The sequence below is a fragment of the Archocentrus centrarchus genome, chromosome 4, assembly GCF_007364275.1.
Source record: "Archocentrus centrarchus isolate MPI-CPG fArcCen1 chromosome 4, fArcCen1, whole genome shotgun sequence".
Lineage (NCBI taxonomy): Eukaryota > Metazoa > Chordata > Actinopteri > Cichliformes > Cichlidae > Archocentrus > Archocentrus centrarchus.
In genome coordinates this window covers 22,824,397-22,852,127 of record NC_044349.1, presented here as the reverse complement: position 1 = coordinate 22,852,127, position 27,731 = coordinate 22,824,397, and the positions used below count along the sequence as shown (strand labels likewise).

Sequence of the window (27,731 nt, the reverse complement as noted above, 5' to 3'; positions counted from 1 at the left end):
TGTTCACTTAATTTAAGGCACGGTTGGCATTGTCTCCAAAAAGATCTTTAATAAGGTGATGGCTGTAAGAAGGCTTGAAGAAAAGGACATGATACTCCTGAAAGTGATGAGACAAATGGAGCTGAGTTTGCAGAATGCCACTGTGGAGGAATGTAGGAATGACAGAGGCTGGTTCAACATGTCCTAGCATAATTCCTCAAGTATTTAAACAAGCCAAAATATTCTTCTGGCTCAAGTTTGAAAAAGGTGTGGCCAATTTAGTGTATTTTTAATTGCCTGTTAGAAGGCTTTTGTAATGTAATCTAGCCTTCTGAAAATGAAAGAAGGGACTTTTTTTTTATCTTACTGATTTGCAAAACCTCCCATTTTAACTATGTTCTTCAGATGTTAAAAACTGACTTTCTCTAGTTGAAGAAATTAAAGAAATTAAATTGAATTAAAGAAAATTTCCTGAGGGACCTGCTGTGTTGAGCGTAACCTAAAGGGCCTGATTCAGGTTTGCAGTGTATATTGAGCTGGAAGCCAAGAACACTGCAGATACATGTGAGTGACAGAGTGGACACCTCAGAATGTTCCACACTCCTGGGACTCCTGGAAAACCGCTGAGGGGCTCAACAATGAAGATAATGAATGATGAAGGGTCTCTGGGGCCCCGAAAACAATTCTCTCATCTGTGAATAATTTTTATGAATGAACAAGTTAAACAGCAACAAAATTAGTTTTTTTCTTCTACCACTTTGTCCGCGAACAATTACTCACTTACTAAACAGCACTATCTTGTGGCAGAAACTGTGCAGTACATGAAGTACTCAAAAACATGGGCAACTGATGCATATTCAATCACAAGTGACAGTTTACCATTTGCATGTAATCAAATAAAAACCGAAATACATGGTGGATTCCCATATCCAACAATGTTTCACAGAACATTGTCAAAAATATTCCACATATATATATATTAGTTGTTCCCTTACAAAAACATGGAACAGTTTGCAACCATTTGAAATATTCTTGCTGGCAACTAGATCATATTCTAATTCATTGTAAGCAGTGGCGGCTCCAGAAATATTTTTCTGCAGGTGCTAAGGTGGAGCTAAGCATTTTACTGATAGTGCTATGATGTTCTTTCAGTTCTCAACACACAGAGACACAAGCTATTTTCTTGGAGGCATGACACTACATATGAAGGGCTTAAAGACACACGTTAGCATTTAAAGGGGTTATGCAGCTAAAAAGGCACATTTTGGTGGTGGTGGTGCTTCAAGGCTTTTGTGCGCCTTTTTAAAACTGAATGCAGAGAGACCCTCAAACAAGCAGCCTTAATGCAGGTGGCTGCATTAAGGCGTAGTGGAGCCCTTTACGGGAGGAAACACAACACTTTTTCAGCAAAGTTTTTTCATCTAACTATTAAAAAAAAGTTATATTTTAATTTGTTAGTTTGTCCCATTACCTTTGAACCTCTGAAAAATAGGTGTAATTCTTAAACAATTGATGCTAAACTTTAATAAGCATTTAAATATTTTAACAATAATAATAATTTCTATTTTTTATAAAAAGGTGGTTCTCAAAGAGCTGAAAAATTGTCATATCTCTGCATCGTGTGCAGTCTGAAGAAACTGGAAAAGTGAAGGATAAAAGAAGCTGCAGGGCCACAGCTGATGAACAGTGTTTGGAAAACTCACACAGCTCCACCACTGTAAGGCACTATTAGGCACCCCTGTGCTTCTTCACCTCCCCTCCTCCTGCTCCCCCCGCCTCCCTCCACAATTGCACAATTGCTCTGAATTGTGTCGGCATACACTTCTGAAAGTAGCTGCGGTCCTGATCGGAGATGTATCAAAGGCGTTCTGCAGATTTTGCAAATGTGAAATATGTGCTCACCATTCTGATTTCATTCTACGTGCTACCGAGAAGCACACACAAAAAAACTGTGCATCTTTCTCTTCTATGAGGCTAAGAAACATGGGTTTCACTGCTCCAAAACACAATGACAAAATAAAGAAGTGAAGCTATACTGCTATAGAGCTATACTGTTTAAAAGTTTTACACAATGTTGTGGGTTGTTTTCATAGAGCTGGTTGCTTGTTTCTGTCGCGGGATCTGGCAACACTGCGTTCAAGTGCTAGTGGAAAACTCAGATATCCTGTGGAAACGGATTTTGCTCTTTTGTTTTTCCTTTCAAAATGAACAGAATAGCTCATAATCCTAGACAAGAAAACACACATTTACTTATTTCGGACACTACACCGTATCCTTTGAAGGTTAATGGTTTAAATAAGCTGTGGGAGCTACACACTGGACGTATGACTCCTGTGGTTATGATGTAGCATCACATCGGGTATTTTCCCCTATGCAAGTCTTTTTTTTTTTTTGGTAACATTTATAAAGGTAACCCTAAGTCGTCTGAGTGGTCGTAACCTCGTTATAAGCTGTGGAAAGTCTATGTGTACAGTCCGCGATCTTGAAAACTCCCCAGAGACAAAAAGATATTTATCTCTTTGATCTCCTGTCTCTGAAAGTCCCCACCTGTGGGGACGGGAGTCTTTTTGCAACCACATCTATTACCATCTGTTGGCCGACAGATTGAATGGAGACACTTTCTCACCAGCTTCATTTTTCAGACCGGGAAGTCACGACTTTTATTATGGTTTTGGATTGGAGGACTTGCGTAAAACAGGTGGGGCCATGAGAATCGAAACTAGGGCAAAAAAATTACAGCTACCACAGAAAGTGTCTCAGCCAGCAACTTATTGGATTTCATCAAGCAGAAGGTACGTTTTTTATATATATAATAATTTTTTGTTTTGTTTTACAATTTTGAATTCATAAAGAAAACATGCCACAAAAGTCACAGACATATTTATTTTCTAGGTGCCAGTTTGACAGAAATGGATACTCCAACCAATTTCAGCCATTATGATCTATTCAATTTCAGCTATGACTCTGACTATGATGAGGATGAGTTCTGTGATAAGGGTGAAGTGGTCATATTTGGATCCATTGCCATTCCAATTTTCTTCTCTCTTGTGATCATACTGAGCCTGACCGGAAACATCCTTGTCCTTGTAATCCTGGCTTTGTATGAAAACCTTAAATCTCCAACCAACATTTTCATCCTCAACTTGGCCATCTCTGACCTCGTCTTCACCACCGGTCTTCCCTTCTGGGCCATCTACCACGTCCGGGGATGGGTTTTTTCTGAATTGCTCTGTAAAATTGTGACTTTTGTCTTTTTTATGGGGTTTTACAGCAGCATCCTCTTCCTCACCATCATGACTGTCTACAGGTATCTGGCAGTGGTCCATCCTCTCTCTGACCTCAGCACATCTAAACGCTCTATCGGGGTGTTTCTGTCTGTTCTGATGTGGATAATCAGCACTGCAGCAGCCATGCCCTCCCTATTCTTCAGCTCAATCACCTCGGTCCACCACAAAGACAAACATTCACAGGGCTGTGAATATAGTGATCCACTGTGGGAAACTGTTGGTGTCCTCCAACAGAATGCTTTCTTCTTAGTTGCTTTTGCAGTGATGACTTTCTGCTACATTAAAATACTGGGAAGATTCACAAGAATGAAGAACAGAGCAGTCAAATTTGACTTCTGTAGAGTGGTTGTGTTCTTCCTTGGCTGGGTGCCATACAATGTTGTAATCTTTTTGAGGGTCTTGCCTGCTTATGGGGTGACTGGGTTGAATGAGTGCAAAACAAGCATCCAGCTCGACTATGCATTCTACGTGTGCAGGCTCATTGCTTTCTCCCACTGCTGCCTGAATCCAGTCTTTTATGCATTTGTTGGTGTGAAATTCAGGAGCCAATGCAGGTTAGAATTCAGCTCTTCACAAAGATCAATGTACTAGCGGCTCAGTTCATTTTCTTGCATGTATTGTAATATAATTTTTACCCAAATCCAGTGTGTCTTTAGTTAAATTCATTTAATGTAAATAACATAGGAACTGCTCCAAATGTCATAGTACGTAGCAACCTCTGATCAATTACAAGGCTGTCTTTTTCTTGTGTGTGTGTAATGCAGTGGAAGTAATTTTAGCATTTTACACTGTGTTTTTTTGGTGTGTTTTTTATTAGTAACCAAAGCTCTATATTTTGTATGTTTGTATTTTGTCTACATGTGATTTACAGTGAGAAACAACTGATGAAAGACTGAACTTGTGCTTACAGTACTGTATGGCTGCAGTGGTTTCTGGAGCATTTGTTTTAAGACTGTTATGACCATGTACACATTATACTGTCGGACAACTGGTTCACTCTGTGCAGTTTTACTTTTGTTATTTTTAATGCCCTGGTTGTTTTACTTGTCTTTCATTATTGCTTTGAGAGTGAGAATTTTGTAGATTGGAAATTAATTTTCTTAACTGCTTCTCAGGACCTTTATCATAATATGTCATTTGTATGGGACTTAATTGGATCGTTCTATACATTTTTTTTTAAATGAATTATAAGCAAGTTTTTTTCTTACTACTTCCTATTGAACATGGTTGAAACCCCGACATCATCTCACTGGTCAAAACTGGTCAGAGTACAACAAGAAAAATGGAACCGCAGACAGACAGATGTTGACTTTTCTACGTAGAACAGAGGTCAGGTCAGACCATCTCTTATAAAGTGAGAAATATGGATCAGATTATTGCAAAGAAAGAACTACATTTGTAACTAATATGCTCATATATTTGGTGATAGACCGCAGAATGTCACGTACAACTACACAGGCTATTTCTATTTTTTTTTTCAAGAAACTTTATTATGTTGTTTATTCTAATCAGTAAAGACATGGTCAAAAACAATTCTTGTAAACTCTCTCTTACTAGACACTCTCATTACAAAGTCTGAGCAATGTTGAAAACATACCATGAACCGACATCAAGATAACATTTGCAATTTTGTTTCAGCTTTGGAGCTACAATGATTAGATGTTAAGAAAAGACTGCCAACTGACGGGCACACAATGTAAATATGTTCTCTGGGTCTGATTATGATTTCATGCGATGTGTAATGTGATGTGTAATGCGATGTGCCTCGTATGGAGGACTGTGGAAAATGTGGGCTCTAAGTTTGTTAGCAAATTTGACCTGTTGAAGGTGTACTGGCAGGTGCCTCTAACTAAATGGGCACAAGAAATTGCTTCATTTATCACAACTTCTGGGTTGTACTCACACAAGTTCATGCCTTTTAGCCTAAGAAATGCTCCAGCACTCTTCAGAGGTTAATGAACCATGTAGTTGCAGGACTAGAGGGCTGTGCTGTTTACCTGTTTGCTATAATTTACAGCAGCACTTTGGAAGATCATCTAGAGTGAATGAAAGCTCTGCTCGACCATCTTTCATGGGCTCACCTCACTGTGAACCTGGTGAAGTTTGAATTTGCAAAGGCCACTGTGGCCTATTTGGGTACAGTAGTGGGGTCAGGGAAATACAGTGGCTTGCAAAAGTATTCATACCCCTTGAACTTTTCCTTATTTTGTCACATTACAACCACAAACAAATATATTTCACTGGAATTTAATGTGAAAGACCAACACAAAGTGGTATACAATTGTGAAATGGAAAGAAAATTATACATGATTCAAAACATTTTTTACAAATAAAAAACTGAAAAGTGTGGTGTGCAAAAGTATTCAGCCCCCCTGAGTCAATACTTTGTGGAACCACCTTTTGCTGCAGTTACAGCTGCAAGTCTTTTAGGGTGTGTCGCCACCAGCTTTGCACATCTAGTGACTGAAATTTTTGCCCATTCTTCTTTGCAAAACAGCTGAAGCTCAGTCAGATTAGATGGAGAGCGTTTGTGAACAGCAGTTTTCAGATCTTGCCACAAATTCTCGATTGGGTTTAGGTCTGGACTTTGACTGGGCCATTCTAACACATGAATATGTTTGGTTTTAAACCATTCCATTGTAGCCCTGGCTTTATGTTTAGGGTCGTTGTCCTGCTGGAAGGTGAACCTCCGCCCCAGTCTCAAGTCTTTTGCAGACTCCAACAGGTTTTCTTCCAAGATTGCCCTGTATTTGGCTCCATCCATCTTCCCATCAACTCTGACCAACTTCCCTGTCCCTGCTTAATAGAAGCAGCTCCAGAGCATGATGCTGCCACCACCATATTTGACAGTGGGGATGGTGTGTTCAGAGTCATGTGCAGCGTTAATTCTCCGCTACACATAGCGTTTTGCACTTTGGCCAAAAAGTTCAATTTTGGTCTCATCTGACCAAAGCACCTTGTTCCACATGTTTGCTGTGTCCCCAACATGGCTTCTGGCAAACTGCAAACGGGACTTTTTATGCTTTTCTTTTAACAATGGCTTTCTTCTTGCCAATCTTCCATGAAGACCACATTTGTACACTGCACGACTAATAGTTGTCCTGTGGACAGATTCTCCCACCTGAGCTGTGGATCTCTGCATTTCATCCAGAGTCACCATGGGCCTCTTGGCTGCATCTCTGGTCAGTGCTCTCCTTGTCTGGCCTGTAAGTTTAGGTGGACAGCCTTGTCTTGGTAGGTTTACAGTTGTGCCATACTCTTTCCATTTCCAGATAATGGATTGAACAGTGCTCCGTGAGATGTTCAAAGCTTGGGAAATCTTTTTATAGCCAACCCTGCTTTAAACTTCTCCACAACCTTATTCCTGACCTGTCTGGTGTGTTCTTTGGACTTCATGATGCTGTTTACTCCCCAATATTCTCTTAACCAACCTCTGAGGCCGTCATGGAGCAGCTGTATTTGTACTGAGATTAGATTACACACAGGTGGACTCTTTTTAGTCATTAGCAGTCATCAGGCAACTTCTGAATGCAATTGTTGCACTCAGAGAAAACGGGGCTGAATACTTTTGCACACTGCATTTTTCAGTTTTTTATTTGTAAAAAATGTTTTGAATCATGTATAATTTTCTTTCCACTTCACAATTGTATACCACTTTGTGTTAGTCTTTCACATTAAATTCCACTTCACAATTGTATACCACTTTGTGTTAGTCTTTCACATTAAATTCCAGTGAAATATATTTATGTTTGTGTTGTAATGTGACAAAATATGGAAAAGTTCAAGGGGTATGAATACTTTTGCAAGCCACTGTATCCTTAGGCAAGATACTGAACCCTGGATTGCTCTCTGATGTGTCCACTGGGGTGTGAATGTTTGAATGAAAGCAATTAGGTGTAGAAAGTGCTTGTATGAATGAGGTATGTTGTATAGATTGCTCAAGTAAAGTAGAAAAGTGCTCAATAAGAACCAGTCCATTTACCATTTAGTAGACCTCTTGTGGTATATACAGACCACAGTTCTTCACTCAGCGCAGAATCCTGGATTCAGCCATGTGTGGACTTTGTTTGTTGCCATCCTGAGCCAAACTGGTAACAGGAACACAGGGAATACATTTTTTTCTTTGTGACTTTATAGATTGACTAAAACTGACAACTGTTTTGATTTGAGGTGTGGCTCAAGGAACTTTATACATTGCAGATGTAAAACTATAAAGTCCAGTCATTATTTATGATTAACTATGAATGGCTCTGATAATCATTTTCTGGCTGACTCACATTTTCCTGGCACGGTGACAATATTCATAAAGTTCTGATGTGTTATTATTTTTGTATTGCAGTACAAAAGCACATTATATGGACTGGTGGGGTCTATTACAGTTCATAAATCATGTTTCTGGGGCTGTTTGAATAACTTTACAGAGTAAAAATCCAAAGCCTTACACAGAACAACATATCTGCTTCCTGAACCAGATTTATTGAAATGGAGATATGGAGGTTAGCACACAAACTCACTAAACAAACAATCAAAGTTCAATTTGCTATAAGAGATGTCATTAAAGCTTTCTTAAGAAGACCTTGAGCAAATAAGGAACCTTTGTTTGGAAACAGAAAGGCATTTTGTTTCTCACAGTGGTCTAACTTCCTCAATCAGTGTGGTTGCACCACCCACTAGCACACAACGCAATATGTAACTGTCCTGGAGGGGGCCTGATTTCTTCTGAGACACTCAGGAACTTTGATCTATTTATCTTCAAGGGACTTTAAAGAGGAAATTATAATATTTTTCTTTATTTTACTGATATTCTCTTAGCTTTCTGGTTCATGAAAATTGGTGCAGTATACATTCATTTTAAGGTAAGAGAAACCAGTTCTTGTTCGGTTGTTTTTGTCACTCTTATATTTGCCGGGAAAGTCTTGAAAATATTTTTCTAGTTCAACGGATGAAACTGAGTGATCTCTGAAGCTGCTTCTACATTTATTTCCTAGAGATTTACATTTCCTCTTGCTGGCTCTGTACGCCAATAAAACTGCATTTGTAATCAAACACTGGTTATATGGTGAAAAGAGTGTTTACGGCCAGCAACGTGTCAGCTGAGCTTTTGTTGTCCTACTGCGCTCCTCAAAACTTGCAAATTTATGAATAACAATAAAATGATACTCTGAAACATCCTTAAAGCAAACACTTTCAGCTTAATCTGCCACTTTACATTTACAGTAAACAGAAGGAAGCTAATATTTAGGGTGCCAATGAATCAAATGGATATCACTGTGACGCTTATTTTACAGATGTGGATTTGGATTCTGATTGGTCTTAACAGCATCACAAAGCTGCATGGGTATACAGATGGTGACTTCCCACAGGCATGTGAAACAATGTTACCTGCTCATGGAGCTTTAGCTCCTCAAACCAGTGTCCCCCCCCTTTGAGATTGAGTTGCTTCCCAACACCAATCCCGGAGAGCCTGTTACAGGTACGGGGAATCTTGAACTTTTTCGAAAATCTTGTTTATCACAGCAATCTCTGGTACAACTGTCACATATTTTTCCAAGTTCCAATTTCTCTTCATTTTCTGTTCCCAAACCTGTGCTTGAATGAATTTTTTGAAACAATTTTCAAGTTACCCTCAAGAGCACGGGATCCTCACAGTTTACGGGATTTCTGTTAGAGGCTCGAGAGGCTGCAAATGAAGCACGTCTAACTGGAAAATTTGTTCCATTTGATCCTATTAATACTCGACTCCTTTTATGCAGTGGTTTAGAAGTAAGTCATCCCATTTTATCTTTATTAGATTGGACAGATTCATTTATTGTTTGTTTGTTTTTTAATGAATGTGAAGCTTGCTTGAGTTTTGCCACTCTTCTCAGGATTCAGCTGTTAGTCAAAGATCCAATAACGAAAAGTCTTCAATCCAATTTAACTGGACTGCAACAGAAGCAGAGCAGGACATCACGTTCAGGTGACTTTAAAGCTACTGATATTTTTTGGCTGACCTCCAGCTGACCTGCTCCAGATTTATGTAATATTGCTATGCAACACAAAAGGAATGACATCAGCATCCATTCCTTTCTAACATATTTCAGAGCAACATTTGCGATATCTTTCGCACATTTCTGGGTAAATGTGACCAAAACTTTACCTCAACGCAATACTACAACAACAACTACACCAAATCCAACTACCGCACCAGTTCCAACTACCGCACCAGTTCCAACTACTGCACCAGATCCAACTGTCACCACCCCTTCATCTCCTAATACAGTCAACACATCCAATGAGGAAGAGGTAAGGAGAACCCAAAGGTGGAATTGATTTTGTAACACTGTGCAAAAACTGACTTATTAACATTACAACAGCATTATTTTTTTTAAATGCTCCTTATTCTTGATTTACTTTCAGCTTGCAGGTATTGCACTGATGTGTTTTGACTCTATTTTGATGGAGGGGGAAATGGTAAGTAACATACATATGTAATGATACTCACGTCACACACCAGAAAAGAACAAGAAGAAAATTAATTGCTTTCTACTTAATCTCTCCTTAGGCAATATCCAGTATAGCCAAAATCTTACTGACCAGTGAGGCCTTTTATCATCGTCTATATGAGGTAAGAGCTGGGGACCATTTGCATCACAGTCTTTTAATATCTTCTCATCCGACATATTTGCATAGCTGGCATGGAAAGTCAGAGCCTAACACTGAGAAAAAATACTAGTGTGTTATTATAAATAATACCTAAAATGTGTTTGAGTATATTAATATCTAGACAAACTTTTATTAAATTGGGGGTAGTCATTTGAATTTTCTGTTATTAGCAGGAATCATACAGTAGTAGCTAAGAGAGCTTTTCAGTACTGTTCTAATCCCAATGTCCTGTCTTTATTTATAATGTATGTACCTTTAAAATACCAAATGAACACCAGTTAGTCAGGTTTTCATCCACCCATTTTCTTAATTGCTTATCCAGCTCAGGGTCCTGGGGCAGGAACTTACCCCAGCTGTCATTTGGTTGTTAGTCCCCAGGCTGTTCAGGTTATTAAGATAATATTTAACGCAGCTTTTATTTTCTTTTGTAGGTGTCTAAGATAGCGGGCAACATGCTTTGTGCCGCTGTTGAAATATCGTCCATGATCTTGTTATGTATGGGTGATTGTTGGAAAGTGAGTAACAACTGGTGATGTAAAACACTTCTCAATATCTAGATGAATTTTTAACATTTTTTTCCCCAAGTTTATTTTTGATGTTCATTACAGTGTGTGTATGTGTTTAGGTCACTCTCATTGCTCTTGTGTGTGTGGTGACAGTGATTAATTTTGCGGAAATGGTAATTGTGTCTCTGAAAATTGGACGCAGTCCTAAAGTGTAAGTTTAACTCCTCTTTCTGTGTGCAAATATATTAACTGACCTTTAAGTACATCTGCAGATTTTGCAAAGTGGTTTCATTTCCTGTTGTTTTTTTTTTTATGCTCTCTTCAAGAAAGAAGAGCTGTGACATTGCTGTCAGAGTTTGTTTTGTTATCCATAAGATTTTCACAAGTAAGAAAATTCATTTGATTCTAAGCTTAAGTGCATGAATTTCTCACCATGAGAAGAGCTCGGCCTTTTTGTGAAATTTTCTCCTGAAAATAGGGGCAAGCAGCTTGCTAGTATTTTGTGGGAATAGAATAAATGGCTTTCACCCAGGAGAGTGAAGCCAAATCTTATGTTAACTTAATTATTTTTATCCTCTATGGCCATCTCATAAGCCTCTTCCACCATTCATCTTGTGGGAGGGGCTTAGGAAATATATAGAGCAGCTAAAGGCTTTGTAAATCCAATTTTAGAAGATCTTTTGTTTTCATCCCGGGGGCTGTAGGTGTTATTTGGTAGATGTAAGAGCAGTATAGTAGAACTCCTCATCAAATGGTGGAAAAGAATGCTAACATATAGAGTATATTTCCCAAACTGACAAGCTATTGCTCAAAAACAGACCAAAATTAGAGCTAGACTCATGTATATTGCTCTGATTTTATTTTTTATTTTTTTGCACCCAGTTGCTGTCATATTTCTTGGTGTTATGGAAAATGATGACTGTGGAAATAATGTAAGCGACTCTTGGCTTCTGAAAGTGATGATTGCTTTTACAGTATGGGATTTCCTGCTTATAATCTGGGTTGTCATGCTGAGCACTGAAAGAACAGGTGAATACCTCGTGCCTGTCTGAATATAACACGATGCATGAAATACAGTATGGATTCTTATAAGGAATAATAATAATGGTAAATTTCTGTTACAGATCATTTACAAACAAATGAAAGAAACAAGCGCCTAAGGAGATGGGTGAGAACTTGTCCATGTTACTATAACATACTGTAATTTGCTCATTTTTTTTAATGTCACAGTTACTATCTGGACTCTAACAAATCAAGCATCAAAGATGTGAGTTCACGTGTGTTTTTCTGATTTTCAGAAGAGCCTGAGAGTTGCTGAAATGATCAATATTACTGTGTCAGTAATCCTCATCGCTGGATCCATTTCATTTCCTGTAGCTGTCATTGTTGCCCTGTTTACTTGTCGGAAAAATTAGTTTTGTGCACCGTGGTCTGTGGAAATATGTGATACATTTGAGTCACAACTGGATTTCTGTCGACAATAATTTATCTGTTATGTCCTATTTTTATTCACATACATGTAAGTTATTCAGAAAACTGTGGGAACCTGCCGGTACCTCATTTAATGTAAGTGCTGCTAGAGTGTAATTTATTGTATGCCATAACTTTTCAATACACCAGGCAGACTACACAGACTATATTATTTTAGTACATTACATAGCTGGTTTTTCATTCTCAAGGAAAGTTGACTGAACTAGGTTAAATTACATCTTATTAGAGTTAAGCCCATACTACAAGGGTGAAGTTAGATCACTTATATATTGCCATTTGCAATACTTTGCAATGTCTTGGAGACATTTTCATGGAGCCAGATTAAGAAAAAAAAAGCTTAATGAAAAACTGCTATTTAATTATATTTAAAGGGATCGATCACATCCAATGCTGGTCATCTGATAAACTATGTTGACTCTTGATTTTCTAACTTCTTATAACTCAGGTATAATAAACGGTGTAAAGAGGACGTCAAACGTGGGGCATTCACGAGTTTTGGTCACATGAAACAACAGTACGTACTGAAAATAGATCATGAAGTCAGAGTCAGACTGCTGTCTCATGATTCAGCCTGATACCAGCAAAGTAAAATGGCTCTATTTTGGTGGGATTTGACTGAGTTCAAAACATGCAGCATGCTGGTATGGTAACCTTTGTTTCTGTCTATGGTCTATTTGATGACTCACCCAGTTAAAGTCTGCCAAGATACAGAGACGCATGTATTAATTACTTAGCAAATGATTGAACTGGCTGTAACTTCCTTGTGGGTTGTTTTTAGGGTTGATATTCTTCATTAATGCAGCAGCTTCAATGTTTAGCTTCACTTTGATACATGTAAATAATAGTACAGAAAATATTTTCAGATGTTTCAAATGTAATTTTATTGTTATGTATAGTGTCTGTAAACATAATCATGAAATTGACCTTTGAACTGTTGTTTTATTCCATAGTCAAGTTTCTTAAGAAGTGAGTCATAACGTCTGCCCATCTTCTGTTTTTGTCATGTGCTGAATGGATGTTAACTCCTAGTTTCAAAGCTGGATACTTTAACCTTTTAATAAGCAGGAGCACAAGTTACACCCACTGGACACTTTGTTAGATACCTTGCTCGTAACAGACTAGAGCAGAGGTTCTCAAAGTTTCTCCTTCATGCCCGAATTCACTGGATGAAATCTTTTCACGCCCCACTGGAAGCGTGGACCGGGGGAGACGCGGGCTCCCCCTTGGTATCGAAGTGATGGCACAATGGCTCTAGCCGCTGTGCTAACGTTCCTGTTAATGTTTCCTTCTTCTGCCATGAGAATTAATCCAGTGTTCAACATTTGTTCTGCATGACAGGACAAGCAGAAGAGGATGAAAGGATGGATGGAAGGAAGGATGGACTTTTCTCCCAGGTCGTTCGTGCCTCACCTGACATGACCCTTCACCCCACAGTTAGAGAAATACTGGGCTACACCAACCTTTGGCTTTACAACTGCCCTAAATTCTTCAGGGAATAAATTCAACAAGGTGCAGGAAACAAACATTTTGGTCAATCATCGACATGATAACATCACAGTTGCTGGAGATTTGTCATGATGTGAATCTCACATTCGACCACATCCCAAAGGTGTTCTGGTGGACTGAGATGAGTAAAGTGAACTCACTGTCATGTTCAAGAAACATGTCATCCCAGCTGACATAGGGTGAGACGCAGGTCACCAGCCTGTCACAGGGCCAACACAGAGAGACAGGCAACCATTCAGCCTCACATTCACACCTATGGGCAATTTAGAGTGACCAATTAACCTAACCAAAAGTGTGCCAAGAATATTCTAAATTGTTTTTATCAAGATTTGTTTTTGTATTTCTGGTAAGGTATACCTTACAAGTTATGGGCTGGGCCCACTTGTGCCTTTAAAACTCCTTTAATTCTTCATGGCATAGATTCAACAAGGTGCTGGAAACATTCTTGGTCCATACCGACATGATAGTATCATGGTTGCTGCACGTCCATGACGTGAATCTCCTGCTCCATCATATCCCAAAGATGCTCTATTGGATTGAGATTTTGACTGTGGAGCCCTGGTTGCGACACAAGGTGTGATCTTCTGCTGCTTAGCCTATGTGATTCAAGGTCTAATGTGTTGTGTATTCAGTGCTATTCTTCTGCATATCTTGGTTATAACAAGTAGGTTCTACAGATGCTGCTGTCTTCCTATCAGCTTGGCGCAGTCTAGTCATTATCCTTTGACTTCTGGTATGAGCAAGACATTTTGCTCAGAGAACTGCCACTCACTGGCACCACCAACAACCACGCCACATTCCAAGTCATTTGAAACGCTTTTCTTCGGAATTCTGAACAGCAGGTCGTCTTGGACTTGTCTACATGTCTAAATGCATTGTTGCTCTGAAGTCAAACATCGCCATCAGGACTTTTGTCTGATTTTTATCGTAAACAAACAGGTTTAAAAAAAAAAAAAAAAATCACTCCACTAGGTATCAAAATAATCTTTAATAATATTCAGGTGTTTATAAGCAAAACAAAATGAATCTGCATAACAAGAGGAATGAGACGTATCACAGAAAAGAGCACAAACCAGTTCCGATGTTGTCAAACTCCAGTAAAAACGACTGAACGGTGAATTTTTTAATACTTATTAAATACAGTGTAATCTTTATATGTGTTTAAGGCACAGGTTGGGATGATCTGATTAATATTAATCCAAAAAAAAAGCTTAATATTTTTTATAAATCACACTGTGAGAACCTGACAATGTGAAGTTCCACACAATGTGGAACAGACCATTTAACATCAAATACATATATGTACACAGCTATAAAAAAATACATCAATCTAGAAAACATGTCACAAATATATACATTTAGAAAAACAAAGAATATAAAATATTCATCTTAATAAAAGCCAATCCTTAATAAGACGGATATGTAAATCAAAACCAAGCACTTTCAGCATAAAGAAAAAAGTAATAATTAAATGAAGTGATACAGCTGTCTTTAGAGAAAAATAAAATATGATAATGCAAAAAAGTCACAGAAACAAAACATCATTTTAGTATATTAAGATGATGACAATGAAAAGATGGGATACTCCTTAAAAAAGGTACTAAGCAATGATGCACACTTGAACACAAAACAAACTAAACAGGTTGGTCAGTCTGTTTTGTCGATTGCGCGCTCATGAGAAAAGAATGTTGTCACACTTGTTAAGTGGAATGAGGGTGTAACACTGCAACCTTTTTAACATGCATGCATATGTAAAAATTGTGTTGAATCTTTTATGGAGTTTAACCAAATTGTATGCGTTTGACTTCAAATTTAAGTGCATTCTCAACTCTGAGAAAAAGCCAATGATACAATTTTCAACTGTGTTAAATCAAGTCCATATATGACCTATCACAGCACACATTATACTTCCACATAATTTCTTTTTCATAGCTCCTTGTACAGTGCAAAGAAGACTCGGGCCCAGATTTGTTTAGCAACCTTGCTTCTCTACTTCCACTTCAGACACCACAGGCAGAACTAGATGGGAGATGCGACTCCACAGACCACTAAACTTGTCGTTATTCATGATATCAAACGCAGCTTGGTTGTTGGAATCCACCAGCTTTTCCTTCAGATAGTCCTGCACCATCTCCTCCACCTCCTTCAAACTCTTTTCCTCCTGGATCTCATCTTGAGGCAGCAGCACAGTAAACAACAAGAAAACCCGCTTATATGCAGCGTTCTCGTGGTCGCAGTAGCGATAAAAAATGAGGGTGGAGCCTGGTGGCAGCTCTTCCAAACGATGAATGATTGCCACAGGTTTTTCTCCCTCAAACGCTGCTTGCAACTGTCTGTCAATGTCTAACTTCACATTATCACTGTCCTGGTCTGCTTTACTTTTTCCATCAATGTGGAGGAAAGAGGTATTGAAGGCAGATGAGAAGGAGGAGGCCAGACCCTTAGCTAGACACTGCAGTGTCCTCTCAGCCTTTTGGCCTGCAGTGAAGATCATACTGACTGGCTCTGTGGGATGTGCTGTTTTAAGGTGCTTCTCCAGGTGGATTTTGCTCATTTTCCACAACTCGTGTCTCTGACTGGGGAACTGGGTCTTAAGAATGGACAAGTGATCAGTGAACGTTTCTGGCTTCACAGCCCTGGATGGATGCCCTCCACCACTTGCCATGCCTTGGAGTAGAGGGGGGATCTTGTATGACAGCAAGGTGGCAGACACGAATAGTACCACGAGAACCAAACCACACTTACACCACGTGAATCCTTTAAGGAGACACAAACCCCACCCCACACACATTTCAATAAATCATTTTAAAAAAAGTATCTTTGGGTATAAAGATAATGTAATTAAAACGACTGGCTTACCTCTAGAGGAATTTCTAGGGCGCGTGCTGGTAGCAGCAGTTTTCTGTATGTCTTTTAAAAAAGAAAACACTACATTAACATCAAAATTGCCACCACTGTAGCAAGTGCTGCAAAGGACTGTAATATTCAGATGAAGCAGCAATACCTGATTTTTTGGGAAGAACAGGCTCTCTCCCTGGTATATTATTCACACGCTGTCGTGGATACACACTTGGGCTAAGGTGGTTAACTTTGGATATATCTAAAGATGAGGCTGAATTTATAAACATAAAAAAATTTCAGAGATCAAAATTCATGAAATAGATCCTCAACTCTTCTATACAAAATATCTACAATACAATACCGGCGCTCTCAGCTTTGACCTCCATCTTCCTCCTGTAGTCTGCCATGCTGGACTGCTTGTGCGTCAGCACGTCATGCCTGTTCACTGGTGAACTGATGTGCGTGGCGGACTTGGTGGGGGCTGCAGGTGCTTTAGCTGCTGGTGATGCTGATATTAAACAAAACCCAGGTAGATGAAACAAGTCAGCCTTTCTTAACTGTAATTCTTTGAATGCCAAAGAAGATCCAGCATTTTTCTACCTTTCTTGGATTTCATCCAGTCTGGATCCTGGTTTACGGCAGAACTGGGTCTCCAGCGCTCACCAAGCTCTACACGGGGAGATAAATTCACAGTTCCGAGAGGACCTGTTTTAAACAGATGCAAAATACTCAATTTAAATAAAACTGCCAGTGATTCCATCTGATGTTGAGCTCTAACAAGTTTTAAAATGTCCAAGAAAAATAATAGATATTTGATAAGCATTAACCAGTTACATGTCTAACGCTTAATCATCTGACACAAACACGAAATGTATTAATGTAATACTTTATAGCATCGTATAGTTTGCGATTTGTCAAACCAAAAGAAAAAGTATTTGTCCAAGTTGTTTGTCTATTTTTTTTCCATTTAAATGTGGAGTTTTGATTAATTTTATCCTCCTTTATTTACACTTTCCACAGCATTCCAAAGATTTTTTAAATGTGGCTGTAATATCTATTTGTGCTTTATACTTAACAAAAATTATTAAAAAAGGAATTTTAATGATTTATTTAATAATGATTAAACAATAGTTGCAGTCCAAACCTTTGTAGATGTTTTGTAGATCAGTGACTTTAACCGGTTTAATACCCATCCCTTGGTCTTCATTTTTCTGTGCGTCTCCAGCTGATTCGTCAACATCCATCTCAATTTCATCCCCCTTGCCACCCACTGCTCCTTCAGCATCCAGCCGGCTCTTCTTGCTCGGGGACTCTGTTAGGTAACAAATAAAAGAGTTCAGCCTGCTGGGTGGGTCGCCTGGATATTGACAGTTCATGCAAAGTTCACACCAGATTCGCGAGAGCGCAAAATGGCCGTGTCCGATGGTCAATTACTAATTGCAGTGAAATAACACGACAGTTCCAAAAACGAACAAGTAAAGTTCTCAGCCCAGCACAAGAGTAAGCCAGCCCGGCGCGACGCATGGCATTCAACTGCTGGCTAGAACACTAGCCTTGAACAGCAATAACTATGGGTTACCCAGTATTATAACTAAGCAGATTAGAGCAACTTACCTCCATTTTCAGAGACAGTGTCCCCATCTTCGGTACCATTAACTGTGGTAGCAGTAGCTTGATTTTCTGATTTCCTTTTGGGCTTCCTTATAGGCTCCCTGGGAGTTGCCTCAAAACTCAGTCCTTTAAAAGATATAGCAGGAAATTATTGTGGTGAAATCTGATGATCAAATCAACACCTTAAAACATTCTGTCTTGTCCTTCAAACCTTTTTGCAGGTGGCAGAGACTGCCCACTGAAAGGCATCAATACCTCCAAGGAGTCCAAATGTCATAGAAGGGTATTCATATGGTCTACAAAAACGTTGGCAGCGTGTAAGCAGCGTGCGATTTGTGAAAAACAAACAAACAAAAGAAACAGGGGTGGGGGTGGTTCCCACCAACACGTAATGTAATAGAGGCAACTCTATTGCATTTACTGAGATGAGCAGCAAACTTTCAAGTTTAAGAGTTAATATGTGAAAATTATTCAGCTCTGTAATGTGTTTGCAGCATCATGGACCGCAGGTTTCTCTCAAGGGTGTGGCTCCACTCTGTCAGCCCATCGCAGCAACTGCACCATTAGTTGCAAAGCCAACATACTGTTTGTGTGATTTCTTTGTTGATGCCCTTCGTAACTGCAAGATGTGACAGACAACAGTCTCGATGCACAGCTGAAATTTAACAAGCTGAAAGAAGAACCTGCGCAAATCATCTCTGTATGATATTCTGAACTCAACGATCATGTGGTTGACACAATAGAAATTTCTAGGATTTCTTTTTTTTAAAAGACTCTCCTGACACTTTGAATCTTATTCATTTCTTTTATTTAGTTGATTATTTGAAGCAATGTTAAGAAAAGAGGTGGCAATAAGTGAGCAGCAGTGCCAAAAATAGTACTACAAATGCAATGTTGATGGAGAAGTATACAGAAGGGGTTTCACTGTGTCTGCAGATCCAGAGAAAGCATATGGTAGGGTGCTGAGAGAGGAACTGTCGTATTGCATGAGGAAGTCAGAAGCAGCAGAGACGTATGTGTGCGGGACACGTATGAGGACAGGAGCGACAGATTGGATCAAGACGGGGGTGGGTTATATCTGAGCATCTTCTTGTTTGCAGTGGTGATGGACAGGGTGACAGATAACGTCATGCAGGAGTCTCCACTGACTTTGACGTTTGCAGATGACATTGTGATCTGTAATGAGAGTAGGGAGCAGGAGGAAGAGACTCTAGAGTGGTGGAGGTATGCTCTGGAGAAAAGAGGAATGAAAGCCAGTAGAAGCAAAATAGAATTTGTGTGTGAGAAAGAGGGAGGCAGGTAAAGCTGCAAAGAGCAAGATAGTGAATGTGGATGAGTTTAAAGAGGTCAGCTATCTAAAGCAACAGAAACTGCACAAGAAGGGCTGCACCAGGGTGGCTCAGGGCATGAGCAGGCGACCATGTATGCCATGTGGCAGTGCGGTTGACGCAGGTTCAAGTCCTGGCCTTTACTGCGTGTCTTCCCAGGTAGGAGGAAATGAGGAAGACAACAGGTAACATTCATGAGTGTTGCAAAGGAAGACATGCAGAGGTTTGGTGTGACACAGGAGGGTGCAAGGGATAGGGGGACAAGGAGGCAAATAATCCACTGTGGGGACTGCTAAAGGGAGTAGCCAAGAAAAGGAGACGCTCTGAAACAGTGGTGCTTCGTAGATTAATGAAAAGTCAAAACAGAATGGGATCTGGTGTTACCAGTGTTGTGCCAAAAAGTGATTTCCAATGTTTCTATGTGTTTTTTATGCATAATGTCATTGCTTATATTGATAAATAAACTGTACTCAACAGGATTCATTAAAGGCCTATAAATAATGAAGACACGACCTGTTTTGCAAGTATCTTTGTGACTCTGTATTGTTGTATCTACATTACAATCAATCCAGTACTTTTTGGCCACTTAAAGTCTTTGCAGAACTGTGATGTTATTTTTGTTGCAATTTCTGCTGCCCTCTTGGCCAGATCTCTCTTGAAAAAGACATTTTAATGTCAGTGACAGTTTTCACCCTGATAAAAAAACAACATTTAAAAGTCACTTTGCCAAAATGCGTTTGCAGCTTCTACCTTGTGACTGAAATGTTGTTTCTAGCTCAAAATGGCTTGCTATAATTCATGAACGATATGTTTCACAGCCAATAATTTTTTGGCCAAATACCGGAAGTCAGTGTCAACTATGACTAATCGTCAGCACTGAAAGCAAAAGCCAAGTGATGTTTTTGTTTGTTGGCTGTTTTGAGATGCAGCGATAAAAAGCAAAAAACAAAAAAAAAACCAAACAAACAAAAACAAACCCTCACTCGCACAGGCCACATTTTTGCATAAGCTATACATTATATATAGTGGAAAATATCTGCTGTCTGCTCTGACAACTATTCACAGGTGAGTACCTTTCCTGCTGCACCTAAGGGTTTCGATCAGTTAACAGAAAACTTGTCTTTCCGTGTTAACTGCTTACTTGCTGCCTTTGGTGGTTTTAACACTGTGGCTGCTCGATGTAAATAATAATATAAAAACTTTAAAAAAAAAACAAAAAAACTTGAAACTTGTGAGTTGAAACTTACAAGACTTAAAAAATGTTTCAAACTTGTGTGAGTGAGCTAAAGTCAGCTAGTTCCGAAGCAAAGCTAGATAATGGACATACCGCTCAAACTGTGCTCACCTTTAACAGACGACAGTTTTTTCGATCGCGTCACGGGACCAGAGGGCTTATCTTCAGAATCCCTGGAATCCATTTATAACCCCAATTCAACAGAGTAATGCCAAAAACTTCAATTAAACAATGCGACGTAGCATCGCGCGCAAAAACAGGCTGCAGACATGCACTGGACTTCCCTCTAGCTTAAGGGGAGACATTTCATGACCGGACGCCGTTGCGTTCCGGAAACTAGTGCCACGTTTGGTCATCTCCATAGGAAAAAGGGCACTGCTAAACGTTCCGCTCCAAAATTAAGCCAGCTGTGAGTGCAACGCTTGCTAACTAAAAGCTAAGGAACCGTCTTGTCCGCGGCGATATGATCCATGACATATTTGGTATGGACTGGAAATCAGAGAAAAACTAACATGTATCACTGTCACTTTTAAGTTACTCGGAGGCATGTTTTACACTAACTCCAGGTATTGGTTTGCTAACCGCTGGTTAAATTAGCATCTCCTTGGCGGGGCTAGCTTATTTATTGTGTGGTGACAGTTAACCCAATAGCTCTATTCAACCAGCATTAGCAGCAATTTGCGTTTAATGTGTGTCATTAGAGCTTCATTCGCAGCGAGTATTAGTAATTCATACCAGGTCTTCATCTCGCAGCCAGTTCAGTTTTTAGTTTGCAAATCCCGGGAAGCACTGGCATAACTGAATCCTTCCAAATTGTAGTTTACATATTTTATTTTTGTGTGGCGACTGGTTTAAAACCTGATGAGTGTCATTGTTGTTTAGTGAGACTGCCTTTGAGCTTGGTTCTGTTGACAGGCACGTATGCCGATTTACAACATCTGTTTGGACCTTTGAACATGTGACGACAAACTGTAACTCGTGGCTTCACATTAAAAGAAAAAAAAAATCTAATGTAATGTTAATTTGTTTTATGCAACCTTGAAACATCCAGTGAACCATGAGTGAAGTGAATGAAGGCCACCAATCCGAAGACATGGCAGAGGAAGCCACCAACCAGGGCAGAAAAGGTACACGAACCTTGTTTTTGTTGCTCAGGCAGGGTTTGCCGATCTGGTGGATTCAGTGCTTTATTAAGTCAATACATCTATATATTTATGAATAAAAATATCCCTTGTTTCTTGTGATAAAATGTAATCAAAGACAAAATAGTCAGTCATAACCAAGATATGAATAGAAAGAAACATGTTTATCTTGAACAAATGTGAATCACTATTGATTTTTATTTGTTTGAATCTAATTAACAGTTGAACAGAATATCAGTAGAATGATCACCACCACTGACATGCCAGCCTTTGCAACACATGAGGGGCAGAGTTTTGCTTTGCATATTGCATAATGCATTTTTTGCACTTTATACACCCATGCTGTCTTCTTGTCCATCTTGAGTTACTGCAGTTTGCGTTGGCCCTGGTTTACCACATTGACGGCCATATGGGATAACTTATTCTTTAGGCAAGAAGATCATTCAGGTTCACAATTTTTTGGCATCCAAATTATCCCCCTTATCCTCATCTTCAGACTCACTGTCAGACTCTGAATTGACCGTGCTGCAAATGACCAATACACTGCAGGCTAGAGTCCTCACTGCAGGGGCCTGGGTTTGAGTCTGCCTCAGATCATTTCCTGTGTGTCATTCCTCCTCACTCTCTCCCCACCTTCCTGTCTATTGTCCGCCATGTCTGGTGGACCTGAACACCAGTAATATAAATGTGTTGGGGGGGCTTACAGTGTGAAGTCACTGAAAATATATTATTCTCTGTATTCATCTCAGAAATTGAGCCAAAACCAAGAATCCTGTGGTTGAAATAATAATAAATCACATAAATGTTTTTGTTAAACACCACATATGTTTATTCTACCTGTGTATATAATAAACGTTTGCAGCAATATTTGGTTATTCCTTTCTTACAGAGCTCAGTGAAGGAAAAACACAGTTGACAAATGAGCTGGCTCAGAACTTAAAGCAGCAACACGTGTAACAACAGAGAAATGATTCATCCACAGTCAATAGAAAATTAATTACCATATTTTTTTTTTTTTTTAAATCAGGAACAAATGGGATTTTTTCTTATTTAATATGACCTCATCCTCTGAATGTGCAAACCCAGGTGATAAAAGTAGTGATAATGTTAATGCTGTGGATGTAAAAACAGACAAAAAGAGGAAATCAAAGGCACCACACACAGGATCTCGAATAGCTATTATAACAAAGTTCATGGAAATTTGATATCAATTCATTCATGTGTTTATTGCAGATGGAGATTCAACTGAAAAAGGGGTGCTTTACCCTGAAGGTGGATGTTCTCCCAGTAAGGACAGCACACTGACGAAGGAGGAGAAAAGCCATCTTAGTGAAGCCAGTGTTGAAAGTCATGGTGATGGCATACACAAGGCACCAAAAAATGAGAACCCGTCCATAATAAAAAAGCAAAATTCAGGTCAGTGTTCCTGTCCAGTTGTTATAACAACTCATTCAGATATTATTATTCAGCAATCAACTGTATTGTATTAACAAGTTTGGAAGAGCATGTTACAGACCATCAGCCAGCGTTGTTTGTCTGAGTTATAAGTAACATTTAAGTTTTGTTTCTGATATGCTCCTCAAATGACTATCATTTTGCAATTCTTGTTATGTATGAACTGTGCAAAAATCTTAAGCCACCCTTTATTTCTTTTTCTTTTTTTTTTTTCTTCCAAGGAGACAGAATTCCACATCATTTGTTTTAAAGTGACACTGAGAGAGCGTTCTCCAGCTTTCTGAAAGTTTCTTGAAACTTGTCTTTGGGCACTGTCTGCTTTTTCACTCATTTTCAGTCCTGTCCTTTTATTTGACCATTTTCAGAATAATTTTTTTGTGTTAAACCTGACCTATGAATCACTGAAGCATTAAAAACAAACGGCACCCAACTCAAGGGATGAACCAGTGTTGTGTCTACACAAAACAGACAATTTAACATAGAAGATAAATTGTATCTTTAGGCCCTTTGTTACTAGCAGCCTGTCTCAAAATCAGATAATTTGTTCCCATTTGTTTCGTTTAATCTATTAAAAATGCTCAAATCTGAGGCATAAAATAATATTTTTGCACCAACAAGGTGATTACCAAAGTGCTATTAGCTAAAACCCTGGCAGATTCAGCATGGTGTGCAGTGTGTTTTTAAAAAAAAAAAAAAAAAAGTCTGTGGAAACTGGCCAAGTGCAGGGCAAAAGAAGAAGTGGGAGGACTAAAAAAAAACAATCTACAGCAGATATCTAAAAGTCATGTCCTTAACAAAGAGGAAACGAATCCAGCAAAGACCTGACACAGGACCTGAGAGATGCAGCTGGTCATATAATTGATCCATCTACTGTTCACTGAAGCCTCATCAGAAACGGTCTCAGTGGGAGGGTGGCTGTCAAGAAGCCATTCTTAAAGAAGGGAAGAGGGACAAAAGCCTGAGGTTTGCCACATTACACGAGAACTGGACTGAAAATCAGTGGCAACAGGTCCGATGGAATGATGAATTCAAGCTTGACGTTTTCGGTTTAAATCCTTGTCAGCAAATATGGAAGTGGGCAGGAGAGAGGCACAATGAGTGTCTACAGCCATCTGTAAAACACAGTGGAGGCTCCAGGGAACTAGCCAGAAAAAAATTGATAGCCTGGTGGTATCGGAGGATTGCCTCCTGTACTGTAGTTCCATGTATGTTTGTAAATGCTTCAGTAAATTGCAGCACCTTTTCCCTGTTTTCCTAGCAAAACATAAAGGGGTGGGGGCCTTGAGATTTTTGCCCATTACTGTATATTCAAGAGATTTGCAGCATTGTCTGGTCATTTCTTCTTCTTTTTTTTTTTTTTTTTACAGAGAATAGTGAAGGAGAAACACCGTTGAAATCCTGTGAGGAGGAGAGCAAAGACAGTGATCCGGCTCAGAAGCAGCAACACATGGTTACAGCAGGTAAATTATTCAACCACAGTCAAACGGAAATTCATTCTTTCATTACCAAATGTCTTTTATTAATCCAAAATTGTCCTGGTCTAATTAGCCACAGCTTCACCATCTGAATCTGCAAACTTAGATGTTAAAAATGGCGATGACTTGACTCTTCAAAATAAGGAAGGAAAATCAAAGGGAACACATGTGGGATCTTGAATAGATATAATGCATTTCATGGAAATTTAATATAAATTCAGTCGTGTTTATTGCAGACAGTGATTCACCTGAAAAGGAGGAGAAGGATGAAAAAGAAGGATTTTCTCCCGATGATGGCAGCAAACAGATGGAGAAGAAAACCCATTTTAGTCAAGATAATGTCCAACATAATGGTGATGAGAAAAAAGACCCGCCAAAAAATGAGCCAAAATCAGGTCAGGGTTCCTGTCCAAGTGTTATAAGCACTGATTCAGATATTCAGCAATCAACTGTTATATTACCAAGTTTGGAAGAGCATGTTACAGACCGTCAGCCAACATTGTTTGTCTGAGTTATAAATAACATTTAAGTTTTGTTACTGTGTTCCTCAAAATGACTGGATTCATTTTATAGTCATTTTTTCTGTAGCTGGTTTGTTTAATTTAGAGTTATTCTTTAGGCTTTGATACAACTTGCAAAGACAGACTATATTTAAACAAATTTGCATGTTCTGCCATGTTCACTAGTTTAGTAGTTTTTTTTTTTTTAATTTGTTTTAAAACATACACATGTAGCCTTGTTTTTAATGAGATTTAAAAGGGAACTACTGTTGTACGGAACTTTTTAAATATCCTTTAAGGATGCAGTGGTCACCTAATACAAAATGACTTTCTCCAGGGGGACACGATAAACTTAAATGTGTAAAGATTCAAAGTCTTGGGCTGTTGTGGACGTTAAACACATTTTTTTTTTTTTATCAGACAAAAGTCACACCCCAGAGCAGGAAGCACCAAAACCAACCGCTTCACCAATCCCGGATGACAAAAAGGATGACCAGGAAGGTGGAACGAAAATTAAGCTTAATGAAGAAATCCCGGACAGGAACGACACAGATGCTGAATCTGGAGCCGGTGAGTCAGAGCTTTCTGAAACATCACTGACTAGAATTTTTTTCTTCGACTTTTTGCTTCATCTGCTAACTTTCTATGATTCCACAAATAAAACTGGGAGTGTTCAAACGGTCTGTTTTAGTTTTTTTTTTTTTTTTCTTCTTCTCAGGTGTTTTTCCCCTTGTTTTAGTTTGTGTTAACCTGTTTCTCCCTCTCTGGTCAAATTTTAGAAAATGCTTCAGCTTCAGGGAAAGCACAAGTCACACAGGAGAGCCCACCGTCACCACAGATTACATCAGTGAAGCAGCAGTTAGATGAAGACAGTAATGAGGTTGAAACCATTGGCCCCACCACTCCAGAGGCTGTTGGACCTGCAGTTCCAGAAATTACTGGAGGTAATCTCAGTGCATTTTTCCTCATTATCCATCCAAGCAAAGCAAACTGAATTAAAATGTGAAGATCACAGGATAGCACTGACCATTGGTGATTGTTACTGAAATTCAATTTTGTTTATGATTCAATGCACAGTTAGAATTCTTTTTTTTTTTTTTTTTTTTTTTTTTTTTTTTAGGTGAAATAAATGTTTAAACTTTTCTCCACAGGAAAGAGAAAACTGCTAGCTGTGGGTGTGGTGCTGGTGGTAGTTTTTGCCATCTTGGTGCAGCATTTTTTCCAGCAAGAATCTCCACCTCAGACCAGTGATTTATGCCAGATAGATGTCTTCCTCAAGCAGTTGGAAAAAGTAAAGACTCGGTTTCCTAACCAGCGTGCTGAGCTTTGGAATAGGAGCAGGATCCACTTGAAGAGGCACCTTCAGACCGCAGAGCCCACAGAGCCAGTGAGTCTGATTCTCACTGCAGGCCTCAGAGCTGAGAGGACGCTGATCTGCCTAGCTCAGGGCCTGGCCGACGCCTTTTCATCTGCCCTCAATGCCTCCTTCCTCCACATAGATGGAACCAGCAAAGCCAGCCAGGACAGTGACCAGGTCAAACTGGACATTGACAGGAAGCTGCAGGGAGCTTTTGAAGGAGACACACCTGTAGCCATTATTCATCGCTTCGAAGAGCTGCCTCCGGGCTCCACGCTCATTTTTTATCGCTATTGTGACCATGAGAATGCTGCGTACAAGAAGACTTTTCTGCTCTTCACAGTACTGCTGGGGGAAGAGGAGGAGATTCCTGCTAACATTAGCTTGAGTGCCGTTGAGGAGATGGTGGACGACCACCTTCAGAAAAAGTTCCTTTCTCATGGCCAGCCTGTGTCTTTTGACATGATGGACCTGGACAAATATGGTGGGCTGTGGAGTCGTATTTCTCACCTGATCCTGCCTGTGGCAACAGAGAAAAGAATAGAACTTGAAGGGTGCTAGAAGGCATATGCAGTCATTCTAGTCTGTGCATTAAGCTTGGTAGCACTGATCATTTGGGAGCTGGTAGCTATGGTTTTTAAGACCCCAAGGATTCTAACTTATGATATTTTGAAAATACAGATGAAGACTTCTGGAATAAATAAGAATCATTATGGTGTGGGATTTAAAAAGAGAAGTATTTGTACATTCATCATGAGAAAACATTTTTAAAAAATGGTATTTTATTTCCTGTCAATTCTCTGATCAGATGTAATTATTGACAAATTACTGTGGGTTTATTTGGTTTCTGCAGTATATTTATAATTATGATGGTAATTTCTGGATTTTAAAAGTTATTTAATTAAGTGCTTTATTGTTCTATAGAAAATGAACAGAAATCACAAAATTGGAGGGGGAACAATTCTGTCTGTATAACAACAGAGGGTTTATTATTTTTTTCTATTGCAAAAGAGTTGTGAGATCCTGGAACTTAAATGGCACCAACGTGCCTTAACCGAACATCATGTGTGTGTTTTTATTTTTTGTTGTTTATTTTTATTTATATATATATATATATATATATATATATATATTAGAAACACACATACATGCTACACTACAGCACTACAGGACCCAGAATAACGAATAAAAACAAGTCCATCATTTATATGTGCCTTAAGGTAAAAATAAACACTGAATAATTTTAACTGTTTTTTGTTGTTTGTTTTTTATTTTTATTTTTATTTTTTGTGACTGTAATGAACAGTGTTGCGGCTAGAGGGCAGCAAATCCACACCTGAAATTTGGTTTATGTGGAGAGGCTACCTGGCATCT

At 39.1% G+C, this 27,731-nt stretch overlaps 4 protein-coding genes across 10 annotated transcripts; 3 read left to right on the top strand and 1 right to left on the bottom strand.

The window, feature by feature from the left end:
* The first annotated feature begins 2,888 nt into the window (after nucleotides 1-2,888).
* On the top strand, nucleotides 2,889-3,857 carry LOC115778874 (chemokine XC receptor 1-like). The gene has a single exon (XM_030727233.1). It carries the CDS (start codon nucleotides 2,889-2,891, stop codon nucleotides 3,855-3,857), a length of 969 nt encoding a protein of 322 aa, XP_030583093.1.
* Nucleotides 3,858-7,960: 4,103 nt separating this feature from the next.
* On the top strand, nucleotides 7,961-12,750 carry LOC115779496 (uncharacterized). Its single transcript, XM_030728190.1, has 13 exons — nucleotides 7,961-8,122; nucleotides 8,555-8,739; nucleotides 8,887-9,029; nucleotides 9,134-9,225; nucleotides 9,350-9,551; nucleotides 9,666-9,719; nucleotides 9,811-9,873; nucleotides 10,343-10,426; nucleotides 10,537-10,628; nucleotides 10,744-10,802; nucleotides 11,300-11,446; nucleotides 11,542-11,585; nucleotides 11,716-12,750. The coding sequence occupies exons 6-13, from the start codon at nucleotides 9,684-9,686 to the stop codon at nucleotides 11,830-11,832; spliced, it is 642 nt and encodes a 213-aa protein (XP_030584050.1). The 5' UTR covers nucleotides 7,961-8,122; nucleotides 8,555-8,739; nucleotides 8,887-9,029; nucleotides 9,134-9,225; nucleotides 9,350-9,551; nucleotides 9,666-9,683; the 3' UTR covers nucleotides 11,833-12,750.
* A 1,668-nt stretch (nucleotides 12,751-14,418) lies between these two features.
* LOC115779418 (torsin-1A-interacting protein 2-like) lies at nucleotides 14,419-20,768 on the bottom strand. 6 transcript variants are annotated; one of them, XM_030728064.1, is made up of 8 exons: nucleotides 20,540-20,768; nucleotides 17,870-17,992; nucleotides 17,400-17,567; nucleotides 16,856-16,960; nucleotides 16,617-16,763; nucleotides 16,419-16,526; nucleotides 16,274-16,324; nucleotides 14,419-16,171 (listed from the first exon to the last, which is right to left on the bottom strand). In XM_030728064.1, the coding sequence occupies exons 1-8, from the start codon at nucleotides 20,610-20,612 to the stop codon at nucleotides 15,387-15,389; spliced, it is 1,560 nt and encodes a 519-aa protein (XP_030583924.1). In that variant the 5' UTR covers nucleotides 20,613-20,768; the 3' UTR covers nucleotides 14,419-15,386. The 6 variants fall into 6 exon arrangements, with proteins under 6 accessions (XP_030583924.1, XP_030583925.1, XP_030583927.1 ...); XM_030728065.1 differs by having other exon boundaries at nucleotides 16,617-16,754; XM_030728067.1 differs by having other exon boundaries at nucleotides 16,617-16,751.
* Nucleotides 20,766-27,416, top strand: LOC115779417 (torsin-1A-interacting protein 2-like). 2 transcript variants are annotated; one of them, XM_030728062.1, is made up of 8 exons: nucleotides 20,766-20,910; nucleotides 21,480-21,555; nucleotides 22,804-22,986; nucleotides 24,393-24,485; nucleotides 24,737-24,895; nucleotides 25,421-25,570; nucleotides 25,780-25,944; nucleotides 26,152-27,416. In XM_030728062.1, the coding sequence occupies exons 2-8, from the start codon at nucleotides 21,486-21,488 to the stop codon at nucleotides 26,916-26,918; spliced, it is 1,587 nt and encodes a 528-aa protein (XP_030583922.1). In that variant the 5' UTR covers nucleotides 20,766-20,910; nucleotides 21,480-21,485; the 3' UTR covers nucleotides 26,919-27,416. The 2 variants fall into 2 exon arrangements, with proteins under 2 accessions (XP_030583922.1, XP_030583923.1); XM_030728063.1 differs by lacking the exon at nucleotides 24,737-24,895.
* The last annotated feature ends 315 nt before the right edge of the window (nucleotides 27,417-27,731 follow it).